Source organism: Coregonus lavaretus (genome assembly GCF_964263955.1).
Source record: "Coregonus lavaretus genome assembly, contig: HAP1_SCAFFOLD_415, whole genome shotgun sequence".
NCBI lineage: Eukaryota > Metazoa > Chordata > Actinopteri > Salmoniformes > Salmonidae > Coregonus > Coregonus lavaretus.
In genome coordinates this window covers 390384-413508 of record NW_028157781.1, presented here as the reverse complement: position 1 = coordinate 413508, position 23125 = coordinate 390384, and the positions used below count along the sequence as shown (strand labels likewise).

General features: G+C 45.6%; 1 protein-coding gene across 1 annotated transcript in view; it reads right to left on the bottom strand.

Annotated features, from left to right (window-relative positions):
• The window catches only part of LOC311124939 (cilia- and flagella-associated protein 65-like), a gene marked incomplete at both ends in the record, with an annotated part of 36101 nt that extends 13314 nt beyond the window's left edge, over nucleotides 1-22787 (bottom strand). The window contains 13 exons of the mRNA XM_084199034.1: nucleotides 2177-2401; nucleotides 2662-2901; nucleotides 3082-3219; nucleotides 3458-3838; nucleotides 5592-5789; nucleotides 8086-8354; nucleotides 10776-10998; nucleotides 11637-11761; nucleotides 11923-12122; nucleotides 13343-13509; nucleotides 16993-17095; nucleotides 22211-22395; nucleotides 22713-22787. Of these exons, the coding sequence (XP_084055160.1) occupies nucleotides 2177-2401; nucleotides 2662-2901; nucleotides 3082-3219; nucleotides 3458-3838; nucleotides 5592-5789; nucleotides 8086-8354; nucleotides 10776-10998; nucleotides 11637-11761; nucleotides 11923-12122; nucleotides 13343-13509; nucleotides 16993-17095; nucleotides 22211-22395; nucleotides 22713-22787 (2529 nt within the window). The remainder of the gene's footprint in view (nucleotides 1-2176; nucleotides 2402-2661; nucleotides 2902-3081; nucleotides 3220-3457; nucleotides 3839-5591; nucleotides 5790-8085; nucleotides 8355-10775; nucleotides 10999-11636; nucleotides 11762-11922; nucleotides 12123-13342; nucleotides 13510-16992; nucleotides 17096-22210; nucleotides 22396-22712) is intronic.
• Between the last annotated feature and the right edge of the window lie 338 nt (nucleotides 22788-23125).

Sequence of the window (23125 nt, the reverse complement as noted above, 5' to 3'; positions counted from 1 at the left end):
CCAAGCATACTTCCAAAGTTGTGGCAAGAAAGTCAAGGTATTGGAGTGGCCATCACAAAGCCCTGACCTCAATGCTATAGAAAATGTGTGGGCAGAACTGAAAAAGTGTGTGCGAGCAAGGAGGCCTACAAACCTGACTCAGTTACACCAGCTCTGTCAGGAGGAATGGGCCAAAATTCACCCAACTTATTGTGGGAAGCTTGTGGAAGGCTACCCGAAATGTTTGACCAAATACTAATTGAGTGTATGTAAACTTTTTACCCACTGGGAATGTGATTAAAGAAATAAAAGCTGAAATAAATAATTCTCTCCACTATTATTTTGACATTTCACATTCTTAAAATAAAGTGGTGATCCTAACTGACCTAAGACAGGGAATTTTTACTAGGATTAAATGTCAGGAATTGTGAAAAAACTGAGTTTAAATGTATTTGGCTAAGGTGTATGTAAACTTCCGACTTCAACAGTATATACAGTGGGGGAAAACAGTATTTAGTCAGCCACCAATTGTGCAAGTTCTCCCACTTAAAAAGATGAGAGAGGCCTGTAATTTTCATCATAGGTACACGTCAACTATGACAGACAAATTGCGAGAAAAAAAATCCAGAAAATCACATTGTAGGATTTTTAATGAATTTATTTGCAAATTATGGTGGAAAATAAGTATTTGGTCACCTACAAACAAGCAAGATTTCTGGCTCTCACAGACCTGTAACTTCTTCTTTAAGAGGCTCCTCTGTCCTCCACTCGTTACCTGTATTAATGTCACCTGTTTGAACTTGTTATCGGTATAAAAGACACCTGTCCACAACCTCAAACAGTCACACTCCAAACTCCACTATGGCCAAGACCAAAGAGCTGTCAAAGGACACCAGAAACAAAATTGTAGACCTGCACCAGGCTGAGAAGACTGAATCTGCAATAGGTAAGCAGCTTGGTTTGAAGAAATCAACTGTGGGAGCAATTATTAGGAAATGGAAGACATACAAGACCACTGATAATCTCCACGCAAGATCTCACCCCGTGGGGTCAAAATTATCACAAGAACGGTGAGCAAAAATCCCAGAACCACATGGGGGGACCTAGTGTATGACCTGCAGAGAGCTGGGACCAAAGTAACAAAGCCTACCATCAGTAACACACTACGCCGCCAGGGACTGAAATCCTGCAGTGCCAGACGTGTCCCCCTGCTTAATCCAGTACATGTCCAGGCCCATCTGAAGTTTGCTAGAGTGCATTTGGATGATCCAGAAGAGGATTGGGAGAATGTCATATGGTCAGATGAAACCAAAATATAACTTTTTGGTAAAAACTAAACTCGTCGTGTTTGGAGGACAAAGCATGCTGAGTTGCATCCAAAGAACACCATACCTACTGTGAAGCATGGGGGTGGAAACATCATGCTTTGGGGCTGTTTTTCTGCAAAGGGACCAGGACGACTGATCCGTGTACAGGAAAGAATGAATGGGGCCATGTATCGTGAGATTTTGAGTGAAAACCTTCCATCAGCAAGGGCATTGAAGATGAAACGTGGCTGGGTCTTTCAGCATGACAATGATCCCAAACACACCGCCCGGGCAATGAAGGAGTGGCTTCGTAAGAAGCATTTCAAGGTCCTGGAGTGGCCTAGCCAGTCTCCAGATCTCAACCCCATAGAAAATCTTTGGAGGGAGTTGAAAGTCCATGTTGCCCAGCGACAGCCCCCAAACATCACTGCTCTAGAGGAGATCTGCATGGAGGAATGGGCCAAAATACCAGCAACAGTGTGTGAAAACCTTGTGAAGACTTACAGAAAACGTTTGACCTGTGTCATTGCCAACAATGGGTATATAACAAAGTATTGAGAAACTTTTGTTATTGACAAAATACTTATTTTCCACCATAATTTGCAAATAAATTCATTAAAAATCCTACAATGTGATTTTCTGGATTATTTTTTCTCATTTTGTCTGTCATAGTTGACGTGTACCTATGATGAAAATTACAGGCCTCTCTCATCTTTTTAAGTGGGAGAACTTGCACAATTGGTGGCTGACTAAATACTTTTTTCCCCCACTGTAGCCAATATGACTTTGCAGCTGGCCCATCTAGCGGAATTCGCCCAGTTCTGCCTCCAGGGCAAGATTCATGACAATAAACGTCAACCTGCATCCCACCAGCCCCCTCTTTCCCTCACCATGGTCTCATTGGGCTGCAGGACTCCCGTGTCAGGCGCCACAGAGATGACGCATTGGTCTGGTCCTGGGATCCTCCAGCGGAACTTCAGAGGTAGCCTGGTCAGGTTCCTGACCCTGTAGGGGCGCTGGGAGCAGGATCCCACCGCCGTGGGTTTGAAGAACAGGCTGCCCTCCCCTTCCAGAGACACACACAGCTTCTCCGCCACACTCACCACCGACAGCTCCTACAGGGTAATACAGACGGCCACAACCCCAGAGCAACACTTTTTTATTAACGTTAGCATTTTGAAGGGAATCAGCCGTAGCGAGGCGCTTCTAAGCAGATTTGTTCATCTTGATCACATAATGAGTCGTTATTTGGGATCCAAGGTGATTTGTAGATCAGTGATTCTGTGCCGCAACGTGCTCAGGGTGATCCCCTCGAACACACTAACTGTCTGAAAAGGACCTATGGTACAGCCTGCTGTCAGTCGGGCTGTGCTACCTGGGTGTGCTTGGAGCTGGCATTGAAGTGCAGGGTGAGGGGTAGCTTGGCAGGGCAGTCCTCTGCTGGGGTGGTCCTGAGGGTGAGGATCTGGTGGTGTCCCGGCTGGACCAGGCCGCTGGTGGGCTGAACAGTGACTGAAGGACACTCCTCTGGGTCCAGCCTGAACACCAAGGGTAGGTCCCCTGTGTTCTCCAGGAGCACAGTCCTGTAGGAGACCAGGCTCAGAGCAGGGAAGACCTGGAGAGAGAGGAGGAGGAGGAGGAGGAGGAGATGAAGAATTTAGAAAATGTCCGTTGAGATGTAGCCTTTATTCCAGGCTTTCCTGAACGTTCGTTCTGAACAAGACTTTGGAGTATGCTAGCGTGAGACTAATCCAGATTGTGTGAGGACAGTTGACGGTGCTATGCCTGTACTCACCACTTGGGGGTGCCGAAGGGAGAAGCGGGGTATGAAGTGCTCCCGTCCAGGCTGGAAGGAGTGTCCACTGACCCGGACTGTGACACACCAGGGAGGCCACAGGGTGCGGTCCTCTACCTGGCGATGGTCCCTCAACACCTGGAGAGAGAGGTGGGCAAGATCAGAGCTGTTTCACTACCCGTAATGAGTCGACATTGTTACAGTTGAGAAAGTTATATGTAAAGCTTCGGCTGAGATGCTTCCTGTGATTTTGACCATTCACACTGCCTGCACAGGTCTGTCTTAAAACATAGAGTTTATCTATCTAAGATCAGAACAGGGAATAAAATAAACCTAAACCTAAATCATTAAATAAAACTTTTTTCTTTTAAATGACCTTGTAGAGAGCAAAGCACTCTAGCTGTGCCCCATGGAAGGTGTTGTGCTGCTGGGGCGTGTAGCTGACTCTGAAGGCAGTCGACTTCAGGGGTCCCAGATCACACAACGAGGGTGTGACACAGAAGGGGGAGTTAGGAGCGGGGGTCCAGACCAGGCTGAGCTTGCCCTTGGTGTGGTTGGAGACAGTCACAGACTGGGACAGGGAGCCGTTGTAGAACAGCAGCTCTGGGGGATCCACCGTGAGGTGGGAGAAGGAGAAGGGGAAACTGTCGTTGCTGACCCCCTCACCGCTGCCTCCTAGCTCGGCCTCCAACTTGCCCCCTGCACAGCCCTGGAAATATTCCTCCGTAGGCCTCTTCTCTGGCACAGCAGCAGGGTCCTAGAAAGTTTAGAGTTTCATTAGTCGTATGTACAGGATACACATGGTGGTATACATCGTCCAATGTAAATGCTTACTGCAGGTTTAGCATAACTATAATACAGGAAGGGTCAATTTATAGTCCAATATTTACACGTGTTTTGGGAATGGGAGTATTGGGGAGCGAGAGTTTACGTTGTGTAGGATTAGCAACAGTAAATAAGAGCCTGGTAGCAGCAATTGTGATGTGTAGTGTGTGTGTGTGTGTGTGTGTGTGTGTGTGTGTGTGTGTGTGTGCTAAGGTGTGGAGAATCAGAGCAGGTGGTCAGTCCAGTTGAAGTGTTCAGCAGTCTGATGTCTTGGAGATAGAAACTGTCTCTGAGCCTGTTGGTATCAGACCTCATGCTGTGATACCGTCTGCCAGACGGTAAGGGACTGAACAGCTCGTGGCTGGGGTGTGTTGGGGTCCTTGATGATGCTGGGGGAAATCCATAGGCACCGTTTCAAGTAGATGTGATAATGTCAGGTTCAGGGATGGGGTCAAATCTATTTTAATTTCATTGATTCCAACTGAAATTCCAATTCCAAGTTTCTCATTGCTTTTCACGAGGACAATTTGAATTTCAGTTTACTTCGAAATGAAAATGACCCTGCCAGAGAGATGTCATAGTGTTACAGCTTAACATCAAAGCAAGCTATGAGGCTGATTACCTATAAGATATCCTATTAAGAGCGTTGAAGCTGAGCTCGGTACCAGACTAGGGCTAAACAGAGAAGAGGCGTCTAAAGTAACCAGGCCATGATGAGATAAAATAAAATGGTGGAAACTTGGTCTAAGGCGCTGCATCGCAGTGCTAGCTGTGCCACTAGAGATCCTGGTTCGAATACCATAAGCTGCCTCAACGTCATTGTAGAGAATTTGGTAGTACGTCCAACCGGCCTCACAACTGCAGACCACGTGTAACCACGCCAGCCCAGGACCTACACATCCGGCTTCTTCACCTGCGGGATCGTCTGAGACGAGCGAGCCAGACAGCTGATGAAACTGTGGGTTTGCACAACCAAATAATTCATGCCCAGGTGCATAGGAGTCAAAATACCTCCCGAGTGGCGCAGTGGTCTAAGGCAGTGCTAGCTGTGCCACTAGAGATCCTGGTTCGAATCCAGGCTCTGTCGATAGCCGGCCGTGACCGGGAGACCCATGGGGTGGCGCACAATTGGTCCAGGGTAGGGGAGGGAATGGCCGGCAGGGATGTAAGCTCAGTTGGTTGAGCATGGCGTTTGCAACGCCAGGGTTGTGGGTTCGATTCCCATGGGGGCCAGTATGAAAAATAAAACAAATAATGTATGCACTCACTAACTGTAAGTCGCTCTGGATAAGAGCGTCTGCTAAATGACAAAAAAAAAGCTACGAAGATCCAGACTCCTGCATATGTAAAGGACGAGTACCACTTCCTCCTGATTCGCATCGTACCCGAGGCTCTAAAACCAGGACTTCTAAATACATTTAAAAAATATGCCATTTAGCAGACGCTTTTATCCAAGGCGACTTACAGTCATGCGTGCATACATTTTTTACGTATGGGTGGTCCCCGGGGATTCGAACCCACTACCCTGGCGTTACAAGCGCTGTGCTATACCAATTGAGCTACAGAGGACTTCTGCCTTTCTTGCAAACACACATGACCGACCCACCTGAAGCGTCTCATTCAGTTGTGCCACTGAAAATCTAGCTATGCGGCAGCGCAAGTGGAGGTGTGAGTGAGTTCCGTACCTCTTGTAAAAGCAGAGCCCCGTCCCGGTCCACCTGTATCTTGCCTTCCGCCAACATGGCACTGACTACATCAGGAGGGCAGCAGGTGAGTCCCCGGGCCAGGTGCTGCCGGTACATGACCAGGTGTCTGGGGTGAAGGATGGCTGGTTTCAGCTGCTCAGAGTGACAGGTCCCTATCAGGTCCAGGAACAGAGGCTCCTGAACAGGGAAGAAACTAATTAGCGATTGTTAGTATAGTATAGTATGTGTTGGTTTGTATAGTATGTGTTGGTTTGTATAGTATGTGTTGGTTTGTATAGTATGTGTTAGTATAGTATAGTATGTGTTGGTTTGTATAGTATGTGTTGGTTTGTATAGTATGTGTTAGTATAGTATAGTATGTGTTGGTTTGTATAGTATGTGTTGGTTTGTATAGTATGTGTTAGTATAGTATAGTATGTGTTGGTTTGTATAGTATGTGTTGGTTTGTATAGTATGTGTTAGTATAGTATAGTATGTGTTGGTTTGTATAGTATGTGTTGGTTTGTATAGTATGTGTTGGTTTGTATAGTATGTGTTAGTATAGTATAGTATGTGTTGGTTTGTATAGTATGTGTTGGTTTGTATAGTATGTGTTGGTTTGTATAGTATGTGTTGGTTTGTATAGTATGTGTTAGTATAGTATAGTATGTGTTGGTTTGTATAGTATGTGTTGGTTTGTATAGTATGTGTTAGTATAGTATAGTATGTGTTGGTTTGTATAGTATGTGTTGGTTTGTATAGTATGTGTTAGTATAGTATAGTATGTGTTGGTTTGAATAGTATGTGTTGGTTTGTATAGTATGTGTTAGTATAGTATAGTATGTGTTGGTTTGTATAGTATGTGTTGGTTTGTATAGTATGTGTTGGTTTGTATAGTATGTGTTAGTATAGTATAGTATGTGTTGGTTTGTATAGTATGTGTTGGTTTGTATAGTATGTGTTGGTTTGTATAGTATGTGTTGGTTTGTATAGTATGTGTTAGTATAGTATAGTATGTGTTGGTTTGTATAGTATGTGTTGGTTTGTATATTATGTGTTAGTATAGTATAGTATGTGTTGGTTTGTATAGTATGTGTTGGTTTGTATATTATGTGTTAGTATAGTATAGTATGTGTTGGTTTGTATAGTATGTGTTGGTTTGTATAGTATGTGTTAGTATAGTATAGTATGTGTTGGTTTGTATAGTATGTGTTGGTTTGTATAGTATGTGTTAGTATAGTATAGTATGTGTTGGTTTGTATAGTATGTGTTGGTTTGTATAGTATGTGTTGGTTTGTATAGTATGTGTTAGTATAGTATAGTATGTGTTGGTTTGTATAGTATGTGTTGGTTTGTATAGTATGTGTTAGTATAGTATAGTATGTGTTGGTTTGTATAGTATGTGTTGGTTTGTATAGTATGTGTTAGTATAGTATAGTATGTGTTGGTTTGTATAGTATGTGTTAGTATAGTATAGTATGTGTTGGTTTGTATAGTATGTGTTAGTATAGTATAGTATGTGTTGGTTTGTATAGTATGTGTTAGTATAGTATAGTATGTGTTGGTTTGTATAGTATGTGTTGGTTTGTATAGTATGTGTTAGTATAGTATAGTATGTGTTAGTATAGTATAGTATGTGTTGGTTTGTATAGTATGTGTTGGTTTGTATAGTATGTGTTGGTTTGTATAGTATGTGTTGGTTTGTATAGTATGTGTTAGTATAGTATAGTATGTGTTGGTTTGTATAGTATGTGTTGGTTTGTATAGTATGTGTTGGTTTGTATAGTATGTGTTGGTTTGTATAGTATGTGTTAGTATAGTATAGTATGTGTTGGTTTGTATAGTATGTGTTGGTTTGTATAGTATGTGTTAGTATAGTATAGTATGTGTTGGTTTGTATAGTATGTGTTGGTTTGTATAGTATGTGTTAGTATAGTATAGTATGTGTTGGTTTGTATAGTATGTGTTGGTTTGTATAGTATGTGTTAGTATAGTATAGTATGTGTTGGTTTGTATAGTATGTGTTGGTTTGTATAGTATGTGTTGGTTTGTATAGTATGTGTTAGTATAGTATAGTATGTGTTGGTTTGTATAGTATGTGTTGGTTTGTATAGTATGTGTTAGTATAGTATAGTATGTGTTGGTTTGTATAGTATGTGTTGGTTTGTATAGTATGTGTTAGTATAGTATAGTATGTGTTGGTTTGTATAGTATGTGTTGGTTTGTATAGTATGTGTTAGTATAGTATAGTATGTGTTGGTTTGTATAGTATGTGTTGGTTTGTAGTCTTAAAGCTAACGGCTTTCTCATGTTCATTCTGAACGAGACGTGGAAGTGCAGCAATGCAGACCTAGATAATGTCCCTCACAAAGCGCCACACATTCAACATATGCTACATATTGAAAAGCAATGACTGAATTGAACTGGTGCTGCATTAACCTAAAAGTCTCCTGTAGGCTATAAGACATCAGCCCTCTGATCCCCAGACCCTCACCCTGTGTAGCAGCAGGCAGACAATCCTCCTGTGGTGTCCCATGGGGTGGTGTGGTCTGAAGAGCAGGCGTAGGCTCCGGTGGCTGTTGGGCGGCAGGGTACCACAGGCTGGCTCTAGGGTGAAGACGCTATAACCTGTGGCATCCAAGTCAAACTGGTACTGGGCATCCACAGAGGAGGAGTTGATGATGTCCACGGTAAGCATGGCCTCCTCACCCTCATCCACACAGCCAAAGTCCAGCACGCAGGAGGACAGGGACACCTGAGGACCTGCAGAGGAGGAGGAGGAGGGAGGATCAAGATGGAGGAGACAGGGACACCTGAGGACCTGCAGAGGAGGAGGAGGAGGGAGGATCAAGATGGAGGAGACAGGGACACCTGAAGACCTGCAGAGGAGTAGGAGGAGGGAGGATCAAGATGGAGGAGACAGGGACACCTGAGGACCTGCAGAGGTGGAGGAGGGAGGATCAAGATGGAGGAGACAGGGACACCTGAAGACCTGCAGAGGAGGAGGAGGAGGGAGGATCAAGATGGAGGAGACAGGGACACCTGAAGACCTGTAGAGGAGGAGGAGGAGGGAGGATCAAGATGGAGGAGACAGGGACACCTGAAGACCTGTAGAGGAGGAGGAGGAGGGAGGATCAAGATGGAGGAGACAGGGACACCTGAGGACCTGCAGAGGAGGAGGAGGGAGGATCAAGATGGAGGAGACAGGGACACCTGAAGACCTGCAGAGGAGGAGGAGGAGGGAGGATCAAGATGGAGGAGACAGGGACACCTGAAGACCTGCAGAGGAGGAGGAGGAGGGAGGATCAAGATGGAGGAGACAGGGACACCTGAAGACCTGTAGAGGAGGAGGAGGAGGGAGGATCAAGATGGAGGAGACAGGGACACCTGAAGACCTGTAGAGGAGGAGGAGGAGGGAGAATCAAGATGGAGGAGACAGGGACACCTGAAGACCTGCAGAGGAGGAGGAGGAGGGAGGATCAAGATGGAGGAGACAGGGACACCTGAAGACCTGTAGAGGAGGAGGAGGGAGGATCAAGATGGAGGAGACAGGGACACCTGAAGACCTGTAGAGGAGGAGGAGGAGGGAGGATCAAGATGGAGGAAACAGGGACACCTGAAGACCTGTAGAGGAAGAGGAGGAGGAGGGAGGATCAAGATGGAGGAGAAAGGGACACCTGAGGACCTGCAGAGGAGGAGGAGGAGGGAGGATCAAGATGGAGGAGACAGGGACACCTGAAGACCTGTAGAGGAGGAGGAGGAGGGAGGATCAAGATGGAGGAGACAGGGACACCTGAGGACCTGCAGAGGAGGAGGAGGGAGGATCAAGATGGAGGAGACAGGGACACCTGAAGACCTGCAGAGGAGGAGGAGGAGGGAGGATCAAGATGGAGGAGACAGGGACACCTGAAGACCTGCAGAGGAGGAGGAGGAGGGAGGATCAAGATGGAGGAGACAGGGACACCTGAAGACCTGTAGAGGAGGAGGAGGAGGGAGGATCAAGATGGAGGAGACAGGGACACCTGAGGACCTGCAGAGGAGGAGGAGGAGGGAGGATCAAGATGGAGGAGACAGGGACACCTGAAGACCTGTAGAGGAGGAGGAGGAGGGAGGATCAAGATGGAGGAGACAGGGACACCTGAAGACCTGTAGAGGAGGAGGAGGAGGGAGGATCAAGATGGAGGAGACAGGGACACCTGAAGACCTGCAGAGGAGGAGGGGGGAGGATCAAGATGGAGGAGACAGGGACACCTGAGGACCTGCAGAGGAGGAGGAGGAGGGAGGATCAAGATGGAGGAAACAGGGACACCTGAAGACCTGTAGAGGAGGAGGAGGAGGGAGGATCAAGATGGAGGAGACAGGGACACCTGAAGACCTGTAGAGGAGGAGGAGGAGGGAGGATCAAGATGGAGGAGACAGGGACACCTGAAGACCTGTAGAGGAGGAGGAGGGAGGATCAAGATGGAGGAGACAGGGACACCTGAAGACCTGTAGAGGAGGAGGAGGGAGGATCAAGATGGAGGAGACAGGGACACCTGAAGACCTGTAGAGGAGGAGGAGGGAGGATCAAGATGGAGGAGACAGGGACACCTGAAGACCTGCAGAGGAGGAGGAGGAGGGAGGATCATGATGGAGGAGACAGGGACACCTGAAGACCTGCAGAGGAGGAGGAGGAGGGAGGATCAAGATGGAGGAGACAGGGACACCTGAGGACCTGCAGAGGAGGAGGAGGAGGAGGGAGGATCAAGATGGAGGAGACAGGGACACCTGAAGACCTGTAGAGGAGGAGGAGGAGGGAGGATCAAGATGGAGGAGACAGGGACACCTGAAGACCTGCAGAGGAGGAGGAGGAGGGAGGATCAAGATGGAGGAGACAGGGACACCTGAAGACCTGTAGAGGAGGAGGAGGAGGGAGGATCAAGATGGAGGAAACAGGGACACCTGAAGACTTGTAACAGGCTGATGTGGAGAGAGAGTGACTTGTAACAGGCTGATGTGGAAAGAGAGTGACTTGTAACAGGCTGATGTAGAGAGAGAGTGACTTGTAACAGGTGTTCAACCCATGGGCCCTGTGGTTCAGGGGCAAGACCACAGTAATGTGCCACAGAATCTGGCGCCTCGGATGAAGGCTGTAGTAATCTCACATCCACCATGCTTCATATTGCTTACTGTACTGTACTGTACCTATGCAGGTGCCGGTGACTTTGAGCAGGGTTCTGCTGAGCGCCCCAGGGCAGGTCAGAGACAGGTAGTCCACAGTGGTGCTGTCCACAGTCACAGGAGAGAACAACACAGCTACCCTGATGGAGGTACGAGGGGCCACCTCTCCCTTCAGGACCCCACACTGGAACACTGACTCTGACAACGCCGGACGCTGCATCCTGGACAGACTAAAGGAAGTTGTTATCTGGTAGGAAATTAAAGGGGGAGAGGGGGGAGAGAGAGAGAGAGAGGGAGGGAGAGAGAGAGAGAGGGAGAGAGAGAGAGAGAGAGAGAGAGAGAGAGAGAGAGAGAGACCACAAAAAGAGAGAAAGTGTGAAGTTGATGAAGAAATGTTCCCATGTAGGCTAATGATGATGATCTCTGTTTGAAGAAGCTAGGAGGAAGGAACTCACTGAGGGTGGATTGAGAATCAGAAGCTAGGAGGAAGGAACTCACTGAGGGTGGATTGAGAATCAGAAGCTAGGAGGAAGGAACTCACTGAGGGTGGATTGAGAATCAGAAGCTAGGAGGAAGGAACTCACTGAGGGTGGATTGAGAATCAGAAGCTAGGAGGAAGGAACTCACTGAGGGTGGATTGAGAATCAGAAGCTAGGAGGAAGGAACTCACTGAGGGTGGATTGAGAATCAGAATCTAGGAGGAAGGAACTCACTGAGGGTGTATTGAGAATCAGAAGCTAGGAGGAAGGAACTCACTGAGGGTGGATTGAGAATCAGAAGCTAGGAGGAAGGAACTCACTGAGGATGGATTGAGAATCAGAATCTAGGAGGAAGGAACTCACTGAGGGTGTATTGAGAATCAGAAGCTAGGAGGAAGGAACTCACTGAGGATGGATTGAGAATCTCAAAGTGTCTTTCCATGGTGCAACCGACAGGCACATTGCCAAACTCCAGAACCTTACATCCTTCCTCCTGACCCGGGGCACTGATCTGAAGGAACGGGTACTTTGCTGTGGAAAAGATAAATACATTACCATACAATAAATATATGGGCCATGTTCTGAAATATATACATTTGGTCCAGAACACACAACTGAAACACTTTGCGTTATCCTCGCTTGATAGTCGTTTAATGTTCTTGGCTTGATCAATCAATATATCTATCACTCACACAGGCCCTTTAGGAGCACAGTGCAGCTGTTCTCTCCCTCGTCCCCGAAGGCACAGCTAGCCTCCACCTGGTAGACCAACGCCTCCTGTGGTCTGAAGAGCACCGTGACTCTACACTCCTGACCCGGCTCCAGCGCCCCGCTCTCTGGACACAGCTGGAAGGGAGAGGGCACCTCCCACTGGAAACCTGTCTGCAGTTTACTGAGAGGAGAGAGAAACACAGTAAATGACAGAACCTACCATTGATCAATACTTTGATAACAGTGAGTGTATCAAGGTCTACTGACAGACTGGAAGCACAGCATGTGTGTTGATGATGGGTGGGTGTGGCACTAGAACCACTAGTTAGATGTGGATCATCATTACAGGCTTACCCACAGTGTATCCATGGTTACCTGAGGGATGGATTAAACTGGCAACAAGACAACCTTTATTTCCCTCTGCCAACCTACCTTTAACCACTACTAACCAACCTACCTTTAACCAATATTAACCAACCTACCTTTAACCAATATTAACCAACCTACATTTACCACTATTAACCAACTCACCTTTAAACCACTATTAACCAACCTACCTTTAACCACTATTAACCAACCTACCTTTAACCAATATTAACCAACCTACCTTTACCACTATTAACCAACTCACCTTTAACCACTATTAACCAACCTACCTTTAACCACTATTAACCAACCTACCTTTAACCAATATTAACCAACCTACCTTTAACCAATATTAACCAACCTACCTTTACCACTATTAAACAACTCACCTTTAACCACTATTAACCAACCTACCTTTAGCCAATATTAACCAACCTACCTTTAACCACTATTAACCAAATTACCTTTAAACCACTATTAACCAACCTACCTTTAACCACTATTAACCAACCTACCTTTAACCAATATTAACCAACCTACCTTTAACCACTATTAACCAACCCACCTTTAACCACTATTAACCAACCTACCTTTAACCACTATTAACCAACCCACCTTTAACCACTATTAACCAACCCACATTTAACCACTATTAACCAACCTACCTTTAACCAATATTAACCAATCCACCTTTAACCACTATTAACCAACCTACCTTTAACCACTATTAACCAACCTACCTTTAACCAATATTAACCAACCCACCTTTAACCACTATTAACCAATCCACCTTTAACCACTATTAACCAACCTACCTTTAACCACTATTAACCAATCCACCTTTAACCACTATTAACCAATCCACCTTTAACCACTATTAACCAACCTACCTTTAACCACTATTAACCAATCCACCTTTAACCACTATTAACCAATCCACCTTTAACCACTATTAACCAATCCACCTTTAACCACTATTAACCAACCTACCTTTAACCACTATTAACCAATATGATAATAGAGAGTGTAGCTTGCCTGGCGTTGCGGAACATGAAGGTGGTCTGTGATTGGTGGAGAACAGCACAGGAGGGCAGGAGGACAGACTCAGGTACGTCCAGAGCGTGGCGAGGGATGGTCGCCCTTAGCGACACCTGGAACAACCCATCCTTACTCTGGAACTCTATGGTGTCCTGGTAGTCACACTGCTCAACATACAACACACACACAGTCTGGATTACACATGTTATTACCAGGCCAGTGTCCAGTCTGGATTATACATGTTATTACCAGGCCAGTGTCCAGTCTGGATTATACATGTTATTACCAGGCCAGTGTCCAGTCTGGATTATACATGTTATTACCAGGCCAGTGTCCAGTCTGGATTACACATGTTATTACCAGGCCAGTGTCCAGTCTGGATTATACATGTTATTACCAGGCCAGTGTCCAGTCTGGATTACACATGTTATTACCAGGCCAGTGTCCAGTCTGGATTATACATGTTATTACCAGGCCAGTGTCCAGTCTGGATTATACATGTTATTACCAGGCCAGTGTCCAGTCTGGATTATACATGTTATTACCAGGCCAGTGTCCAGTCTGGATTATACATGTGTTATTACCAGGCCAGTGTCCAGTCTGGATTATACATATGTTATTACCAGGCCAGTGTCCAGTCTGGATTATACATGTTATTACCAGGCCAGTGTCCAGTCTGGATTACACATGTTATTACCAGGCCAGTGTCCAGTCTGGATTATACATGTGTTATTACCAGGCCAGTGTCCAGTCTGGATTATACATGTTATTACCAGGCCAGTGTCCAGTCTGGATTATACATGTTATTACCAGGCCAGTGTCCAGTCTGGATTATACATGTGTTATTACCAGGCCAGTGTCCAGTCTGGATTATACATGTTATTACCAGGCCAGTGTCCAGTCTGGATTATACATGTTATTACCAGGCCAGTGTCCAGTCTGGATTATACATGTGTTATTACCAGGCCAGTGTCCAGTCTGGATTACACATGTTATTACCAGGCCAGTGTCCAGTCTGGATTATACATGTTATTACCAGGCCAGTGTCCAGTCTGGATTATACATGTTATTACCAGGCCAGTGTCCAGTCTGGATTATACATGTGTTATTACCAGGCCAGTGTCCAGTCTGGATTACACATGTTATTACCAGGCCAGTGTCCAGTCTGGATTATACATGTTATTACCAGGCCAGTGTCCAGTCTGGATTATACATGTTATTACCAGGCCAGTGTCCAGTCTGGATTATACATGTTATTACCAGGCCAGTGTCCAGTCTGGATTATACATGTGTTATTACCAGGCCAGTGTCCAGTCTGGATTATACATGTTATTACCAGGCCAGTGTCCAGTCTGGATTACACATGTTATTACCAGGCCAGTGTCCAGTCTGGATTATACATGTTATTACCAGGCCAGTGTCCAGTCTGGATTATACATGTGTTATTACCAGGCCAGTGTCCAGTCTGGATTATACATGTTATTACCAGGCCAGTGTCCAGTCTGGATTACACATGTTATTACCAGGCCAGTGTCCAGTCTGGATTATACATGTGTTATTACCAGGCCAGTGTCCAGTCTGGATTATACATGTTATTACCAGGCCAGTCCCCAGTCTGGATTATACATGTTATTACCAGGCCAGTGTCCAGTCTGGATTATACATGTTATTACCAGGCCAGTGTCCAGTCTGGATTATACATGTTATTACCAGGCCAGTGTCCAGTCTGGATTATACATGTTATTACCAGGCCAGTGTCCAGTCTGGATTATACATGTTATTACCAGGCCAGTGTCCAGTCTGGATTATACATGTTATTACCAGGCCAGTGTCCAGTCTGGATTATAATAATAATAATAATAATATAATATGCCATTTAGCAGACGCTTTTATCCAAAGCGACTTACAGTCATGCGTGCATACATTTTTTTTTTTGTGTATGGGTGGTCCCGGGGATCGAACCCACTACCTTGGCGTTACAAGCGCCGTGCTCTACCAGCTGAGCTACAGACATGTGTTATTGAACACATAACATGTGTTATTACCAGGCCAGTGTCCAGTCTGGATTATACATGTGTTATTACCAGGCCAGTGTCCAGTCTGGATTATACATGTTATTACCAGGCCAGTGTCCAGTCTGGATTATACATGTTATTACCTGGCCAGTGTCCAGTCTGGATTATACACGTTATTACCAGGCCAGTGTCCAGTCTGGATTATACATGTGTTATTACCAGGCCAGTGTCCAGTCTGGATTATACATGTGTTATTACCAGGCCAGTGTCCAGTCTGGATTATACATGTTATTACCAGGCCTGTGTCCAGTCTGGATTATACATGTTATTACCAGGCCAGTGTCCAGTCTGGATTATACATGTTATTACCAGGCCAGTGTCCAGTCTGGATTATACATGTGTTATTACCAGGCCAGTGTCCAGTCTGGATTATACATGTGTTATTACCAGGCCAGTGTCCAGTCTGGATTATACATGTGTTATTACCAGGCCAGTGTCCAGTCTGGATTATACATGTTATTACCAGGCCAGTGTCCAGTCTGGATTATACATGTTATTACCAGGCCAGTGTCCAGTCTGGATTATACATGTGTTATTACCAGGCCAGTGTCCAGTCTGGATTATACATGTGTTATTACCAGGCCAGTGTCCAGTCTGGATTATACATGTTATTACCAGGCCTGTGTCCAGTCTGGATTATACATGTTATTACCAGGCCAGTGTCCAGTCTGGATTATACATGTTATTACCAGGCCAGTGTCCAGTCTGGATTATACATGTTATTACCAGGCCAGTGTCCAGTCTGGATTATACATGTGTTATTACCAGGCCAGTGTCCAGTCTGGATTATACATGTGTTATTACCAGGCCAGTGTCCAGTCTGGATTATACATGTGTTATTACCAGGCCAGTGTCCAGTCTGGATTATACATGTGTTATTACCAGGCCAGTGTCCAGTCTGGATTATACATGTTATTACCAGGCCAGTGTCCAGTCTGGATTATACATGTTATTACCAGGCCAGTGTCCAGTCTGGATTATACATGTTATTACCAGGCCAGTGTCCAGTCTGGATTATACATGTGTTATTACCAGGACCCCAAGTCCCGAGCTCTGCTGGTCGGCTACTGCTTAGCAACCTAGTAGTGCCTAAAGCCCTGGTCTGCCCTAGAAAGCCTATGTAAATTACAATCGGCAGAATAGGAAAACACATTTTGGGGGACTGCCGTTTTGGGGTTTAAAATTAATTAATTATGATCAAGTTCGATCCCCAAGGTGAATTATTTTAAAGTTCGCTACAAATCGAGATATTTAATGAAATAGTGATCCATTCTGACTACTACATTTGTCGTCACACAGGACCACGTGCTGACACAGACCAATCACGGGCCGGCAGGCTACGGGGAGGCTCTCTCAGGCAGGATGAAAACGACTACATCGACCATGATCCTTTGCCACTTTCACCGTGATCCGTAGCAATTTTTTTGGTGCCATTCAGCCCCATTCAGCAATTTGCTGTGCTTCAAATTCAAATACTTCCGGCTTCATGCGCCATTGGGAGTTTTCCATAGGAATACGTGGATTACGTCAGCGCTATCACTATCCAATGGTTTTAATGTCTACGGTTATTACCCTGTCAAGGGGGCGGAATGTAACAGGAAGAGAGAAACATGTTCCGGGACTCAGAGTGATGATCTGAGGAAACAGGGTGGTGAAGAACTTTGACACAGGAGGCCTGAGAAAGACAAACAAAATGTTACTAAACATTATGCTGTTCCATCAAACATCAAAGAAGATGTACAGCGCCTTCGGAGAGTATTCAGACACCTTGACTTTTTCCACATTTTGTTAGGTCACAACCTTATTCTAAAATTGATTAAATCATTTTTTTCTCCCCTCATCAATCTACACACAATACCACATAATGACAAAGCAAAAACAGGTTTTTAGAAATTTTAGCAAATGTATTAAAAATAAATAACGGAAATATGACATTTACATAAGTATTCAGACCCTTTACTCAGTACTTTGTTGAAGCACCTTTGGCAGCGATTACAGCCTTGAAGCTTCTTGGGTATGACGCTACAAGCTTGGCACACCTGTATTTGGGGAGTTTCTCCCAGATCCTCTCAAGCTCTGTCAGGTTGGATGGGGAGCGTTGCTGCACAGCTATTTTCAGGTCTCTCCAGAGATTTTCGATCGGGTTCAAGTCCGGGCTCTGGCTGGGCCACTCAAGGACATTCAGAGACTTGTCCCGAAGCCACTCCTGCGTTATCTTGGCTGTGTGCTTAGGGTCGTTGTCCTGTTGAAAGGTGAACCTTCACCCCTGACTGAGATCCTGAGTGCTCTGGAGCAGGTTTTTATCAAGGATCTCTCTGTACTTTGCTCCGTCCATCTTTCCCTCGATCCTGACTAGTCTCCCAGTCCCTGCCGCTGAAAAACATCCCCAGAGCATGATGCTGCCACCACCATGCTTCACCGTAGGGATGGTGACAGGTTTCCTCCAGACGTGACACTTGGCATTCACACCAAAGAGTTCAATCTTGGTTTCATCAGACCAGAGAATCTATTTCTCATGGTCTGAGAGTCTTTAGGTGACTTTTGGCAAACTCCAAGCGGGCTGTCATGCACCTTTTACTGAGGAGTGGCTTCCGTCTACCATAAAGGCCTGATTGGTGGAGTGCTGCAGAGATGGTTGTCCTTCTGGAAGGTTCTCCCATCTCCACAGAGGAACTCTAGAGCTCTGTCAGAGTGACCATCGGGTACTTGGTCACCTCCCTGACCAAGGCCCTTCTCCCCCGATTGCTCAGTTTGTCCAGGCGGCCAGCTCTAGGAAGAGTCTTGGAGGTTCCAAACTTCTTCCATTTAAGAGTGATGGAGGCCACTGTGTTCTTGGGGAACTTCAATGCCGCATATATTTTTTGCCACCCTTCCCCAGATCTGTGCCTCGACACAATCCTGTCTCGGAGCGCTACGGAAAATTCCTTCGACCTCCTGGCTTGGTTTTTGCTCTGACATGCACTGTCAACTGTGGGACCTTATATAGACGGGTGTGTGCCTTTCCAAATCATGTCCAATCAATTGAATTTACCACATGTGGACTCCAATCAAATTGTAGAAACATCTCAAGGATGATCAATGGAAACAGGATGCACCTGAGCTCAATTTCGAGTCTCATAGTAAAGGGTCTGAATACTTATGTAAATAAGGTTTTTCTGTTTTTTATTTTTAATAAATGTGCGAACATTTCTAAAAACCTGTTTTCGCTTTGTCATTATGGGGTATTGTGTGTATATTGCTGGGGATTATTTTATTTAATCAATTTTAGAATAAGGCTGTAACGTAACAAAATGTGGAAAAAGTCAAGGGGTCTGAATACTCTCCGGATGCACCGTACATACAGCACCCTCCGTAATTATATTTTGTTGTTTTAGCTCTGTACTCCAGCACTTTGAAATGATACAATGACTAGGAGGTTAAAGTGCAGACTGTCAGCTTTAAATTTGAGGGTATTTTCATCCATATCGGGTGAATCATTTAGAAATTACAGCACTTTTTGTACATAGTCCTCCCATTTTAGGGGACCAAAAGTATTGGGACAAATTCACTTATGTGTATTAAAGTAGTCAAAAGTTTAGTATTTGGTCCCATACAGTATTCTTAGCACGCAATGACTACATCGAGCTTGTGACTCTACAAACTTGTTGGATGCATTTGCTTTTTGTTTTGGTTGTGTTTCAGATTATTTGCCCAATAGACATGAATGGATAGTAAATAATGTATTGTGTCATTTTGGAGTCACTTTTATTGTAAACAAGAATAGAATATGTTTCTAAACACTTCTACATTCATGTGGATGCTACCATGGTTACGGATAGTCCTGAATGAATCGTGAATAATGATGAGTGAGAAAGTTACAGACGCACAAATATCATACCCACAAGACCCCCAGTGCTTTTGGTCCCCTAAAAGTGCTGTAATTTCTATGATTCACTGGATATGGATGAAAATACCCTCATATTAAAGCGGACAGTCTACACTTTAACCTCATAGTCGTTGTATCATTTCAAATCCAAAGTGCTGGAGTACAGAGCCAAAACAAAACAAAAATGGTCACTGTCCCAATAATTATGGAGAGCACTGTATATGTAATTTCAACATGATATCATGGGAAAACTCTCAATATATTACAGTCAATGGGAAATGATGAGTGTCACAAGGTTGACGTTTTCCTGTCTCTCTCTCTCTCTCTCTCTCTCTCTCTCTCTCTCTCTCTCTCTCTCTCTCTCTCTCTCTCTCCCCCTCCACCCTATCCCTTCTTTCACCCCCTGCACCCTACCCCTCTCTCACCCTCTTCATTGCCCTCTCCCCTCTCTCCCCCTTCTCTCTCACCCTCCTCCCCCACCATTCTCTCTCCCTCCTCCTTTCCCTGCCTACCCCAACTCTCATCCATCTTTCCTTCCTCTCTATCCCCTCCCTCCCTCCCTCCCTCCCTCCCTCCCTCCCTCCTCTCATCTCTATTTCTCCCTCCTCTCTCTCCCCCATCCCTCCTTCACCCTCTCTCCCCCATCTCTCTACCCATCTCTCCTCCCCCCTCCATTCTCTCCCTGCCTCCCCCTCCTCTCATCTCTTTCTCTCCCTCCTCTCTCCCACTGACAGGCCGACAGACAGACAGACAGACAGACAGGCAGGTCGACAGACAGACAGGCCGACAGACAAACAGACAGACAGGCAGGCCGGCAGGTAGTGATGGGGGAAAATAATCTTTACAGTCACACTATATATACAAAAGCATTTGGACACCCCTTCAAATGAGTGGATTAGGCTATTTCAGCCACACCCGTTGCTGACAGGTGTATAAAAATCGAGCACACCACCATGCAATCTCCATAGACAAACATTAGCAGTAGAATGGCCTGTACTGAAGAGCTCAGTGACTTTCAGCGTGGCACCGTCATAGGATGCCACTTTTCCAACAAGTCAGTTCATCAAATTTCGGCCCTGCTAGAGCTGCCCCGGTCAACTGTAAGTGCTGTTATTGTGAAGTGGAAATGTCTAGGAGCAACAATGGCTCAGCTGCGAAGTGGTAGGCCACACAAGCTCACAGAACGGGACAACCGAGTGCTGAAGCGCGTAGTGCATAAAAATTGTCTGTCCTCGGTTGCAACACTCACTACCGAGTTCCAAACTGCCTCTGGAATGCCAAGCGTCGGCTGGAGTGGTGTAAAGCTCGCCGCCATTGGACTCTGGAGCGATGAATCCTGCTTCACCATCTGGCAGTCCGATGGACGAATCTGGGTTTGGTGGATGCCAGGAGAATGCTAGCTGCCCCAATGTATAGTGCCAACTGTAAAGTTTGGTGGAGGAGGAATAATGGTCTGGGGCTGTTTTTCATGGTTCGGGCTAGGCCCCGTAGTTCCAGTGAAGGGAAATCTTAACGCTACAGCATACAATGACATTCTAGATGATTCTGTGCTTCCAACTTTGTGGCAACAGTTTGGGGAAGGCCATTTCCTGTTTCAGCATGACATTGCCCCCGTGCACAAAGCGAGGTCCATACAGAAATGGTTTGTCGAGATCGGTGTGGAAGAACTTGACTGGCCTGCCAGAGCCCTGACCTCAACTCCATCAAACACCTTTGGGATGAATTGGAACACCGACTGCAAGCCAGGCCTAATCGCCCAACATCAGTGCCCGACTTCACTAATTATCTTGTGGCTGAATGGATGCAAGTCCCCCCAGCAATGTTCCAACATCTAGTGGAAAGCCTTCCCAGAGGAGTGGAGGCTGTTATAGCAGCAAAGGGGGAACCAACTCCATATTAATGCCCATGATTTTGGAATGAGATGTTCGAAGAGCAGGTGTCCACATACCTGTCTGTCTGTCTCTCTGTCTGTGAGTGGATATGTCTGTCTGTCTGTGAGTTTATACGTCTGCCTGCCTGTCTGTCTCTGTGTCTGTCTGTCTGTCTGTGAGTTTATATGTTTGTCTGTTTGCCTGCCTGTCTCTCTGTCTGTCTCTGGGTGGATATGTCTGTCTGTGAGTCTTTCACCAATTTACCCATTGCAGCTCTATCACCAACTTTTTCGCCCTGAATGTTCCAATACCCTTGATGCATATCTATGCATCAATATCCTGTCTGTGGAGGTGGGAAAGTGGAGAGAGAGTTGGAGATGGGAGAGAGAGAGAGAGAGAGAGAGAGAGACAGAGAGAGAGAGAGAGAGAGAGAGAGAGAGACAGAGACAGAGAGAGACATGTCTACGATGCCTTTCTCTATGCGTCCATATTGTGATGCTAATCTTCCCCAATTGACTGCAATGTATTGACATAAGCGTCAACACTGCGACACTCATCTTTTCACATTGACTGCAATTTATTGACATAAGATTAAATTGGTTGACGCTTATCTTTTCCCATTGAACCCAATGTATTGAGATAAATATCTGCTACTGTGCCATTTAATATTTTTGCAAAAAACGTGCCAGGAATTAACCCTGTAACCACGAAGAATTAACCCTGTAACTAGGCGGAATTAACCCTGTAACCAGGCGGAATTAACCCTGTAACCACTCGGAATTAACCCTGTAACCACTCGGAATTAACCCTGTAACCACTCGGAATTAACCCTGTAACCACGCGGAATTAATGCATCAAAAAATGATGTTAATCATAATACGTTACATTTCTAGAGAGAAACTCTGAAATCTTGTTGAGCATTTAGTGCACTACTTCTGGGTTAATGTTGGGCTCTGGCCCCATGGGGCTCTGGCCAAAAGTAGTGCACTACATAGGGAACAGGGTGCCATTTCAGACTCAACTCTAGAGAAATAATCCCTGACACCAGACTCACCTGAAGCGTAGTTTCTGTAGTTTCCCACGGATGTTCTTCAGCAGCAGGGTCTTAGTGAACTCCCCTCCCAGCTCCCAGTCCTCCCACTTCAGCTCTTCCCAGGTCTCCACCCCCAGGAAGCAGCTACGCTGGGAGGACATCTTCCTCTGGGCATTCCTTGACCGCTGCAGGGCTCGGCCTGGGCCCTGGGGGGCACAGAGAGGGAGATAACTGCAGACGTTACACTGCAATAACTCAGTAAAATGGGGATCTCCTGGCAAGAGGCAAAAGCCTCTCGGCAGAATAAGACTGACTTGGATGCCATACCCAAGGGGGCCAAAAGGACTATGTCGCTCAGATAAATGGACCAAGAATAAGCAAGCCTGCTACACACAGTGCTGACTAATGATGGGGAAGGACTGTGTCCCTACATGTTGTGTGTGCATATTGCCACCAGAGGGGGCTGTTTGACTAGCTTTTATTTAAAAGCATCGTCAGCAAGAGCTGAACTACTACTTCCTACCTTTTCATCTTTACCACAAGTGGCTGTCCAGAGGAGGCCAGAGCCCAGAGGGTTCCCTGGAACCTCGGCCAACATCTCTGGGGAGAAAAACATAATGAACATCACCCATAATGCACAGGTAAGAAGTTATTCTACATAGGCTATTAAAATCAATTAATAGAAGCTGATGTACAACCCAAGCTCACCATAACTGTTGTATTCACTGTCATTTGAATAATACAAAAATAAGATGAATGTTTTTTTTGTTTTTGTTTTTAAATACACTCATTATAAGTACTCTATGGATTCCTGTCGACATTCAGATGTACAAAAAAAACTATGATAATGTTTCTTCCTTATCATCATCAAAAGAAAACAGCCTGTGGATTTATGCCCCGTCATTCATTCCCCGTCATTCATTCCCTTGCATTTTC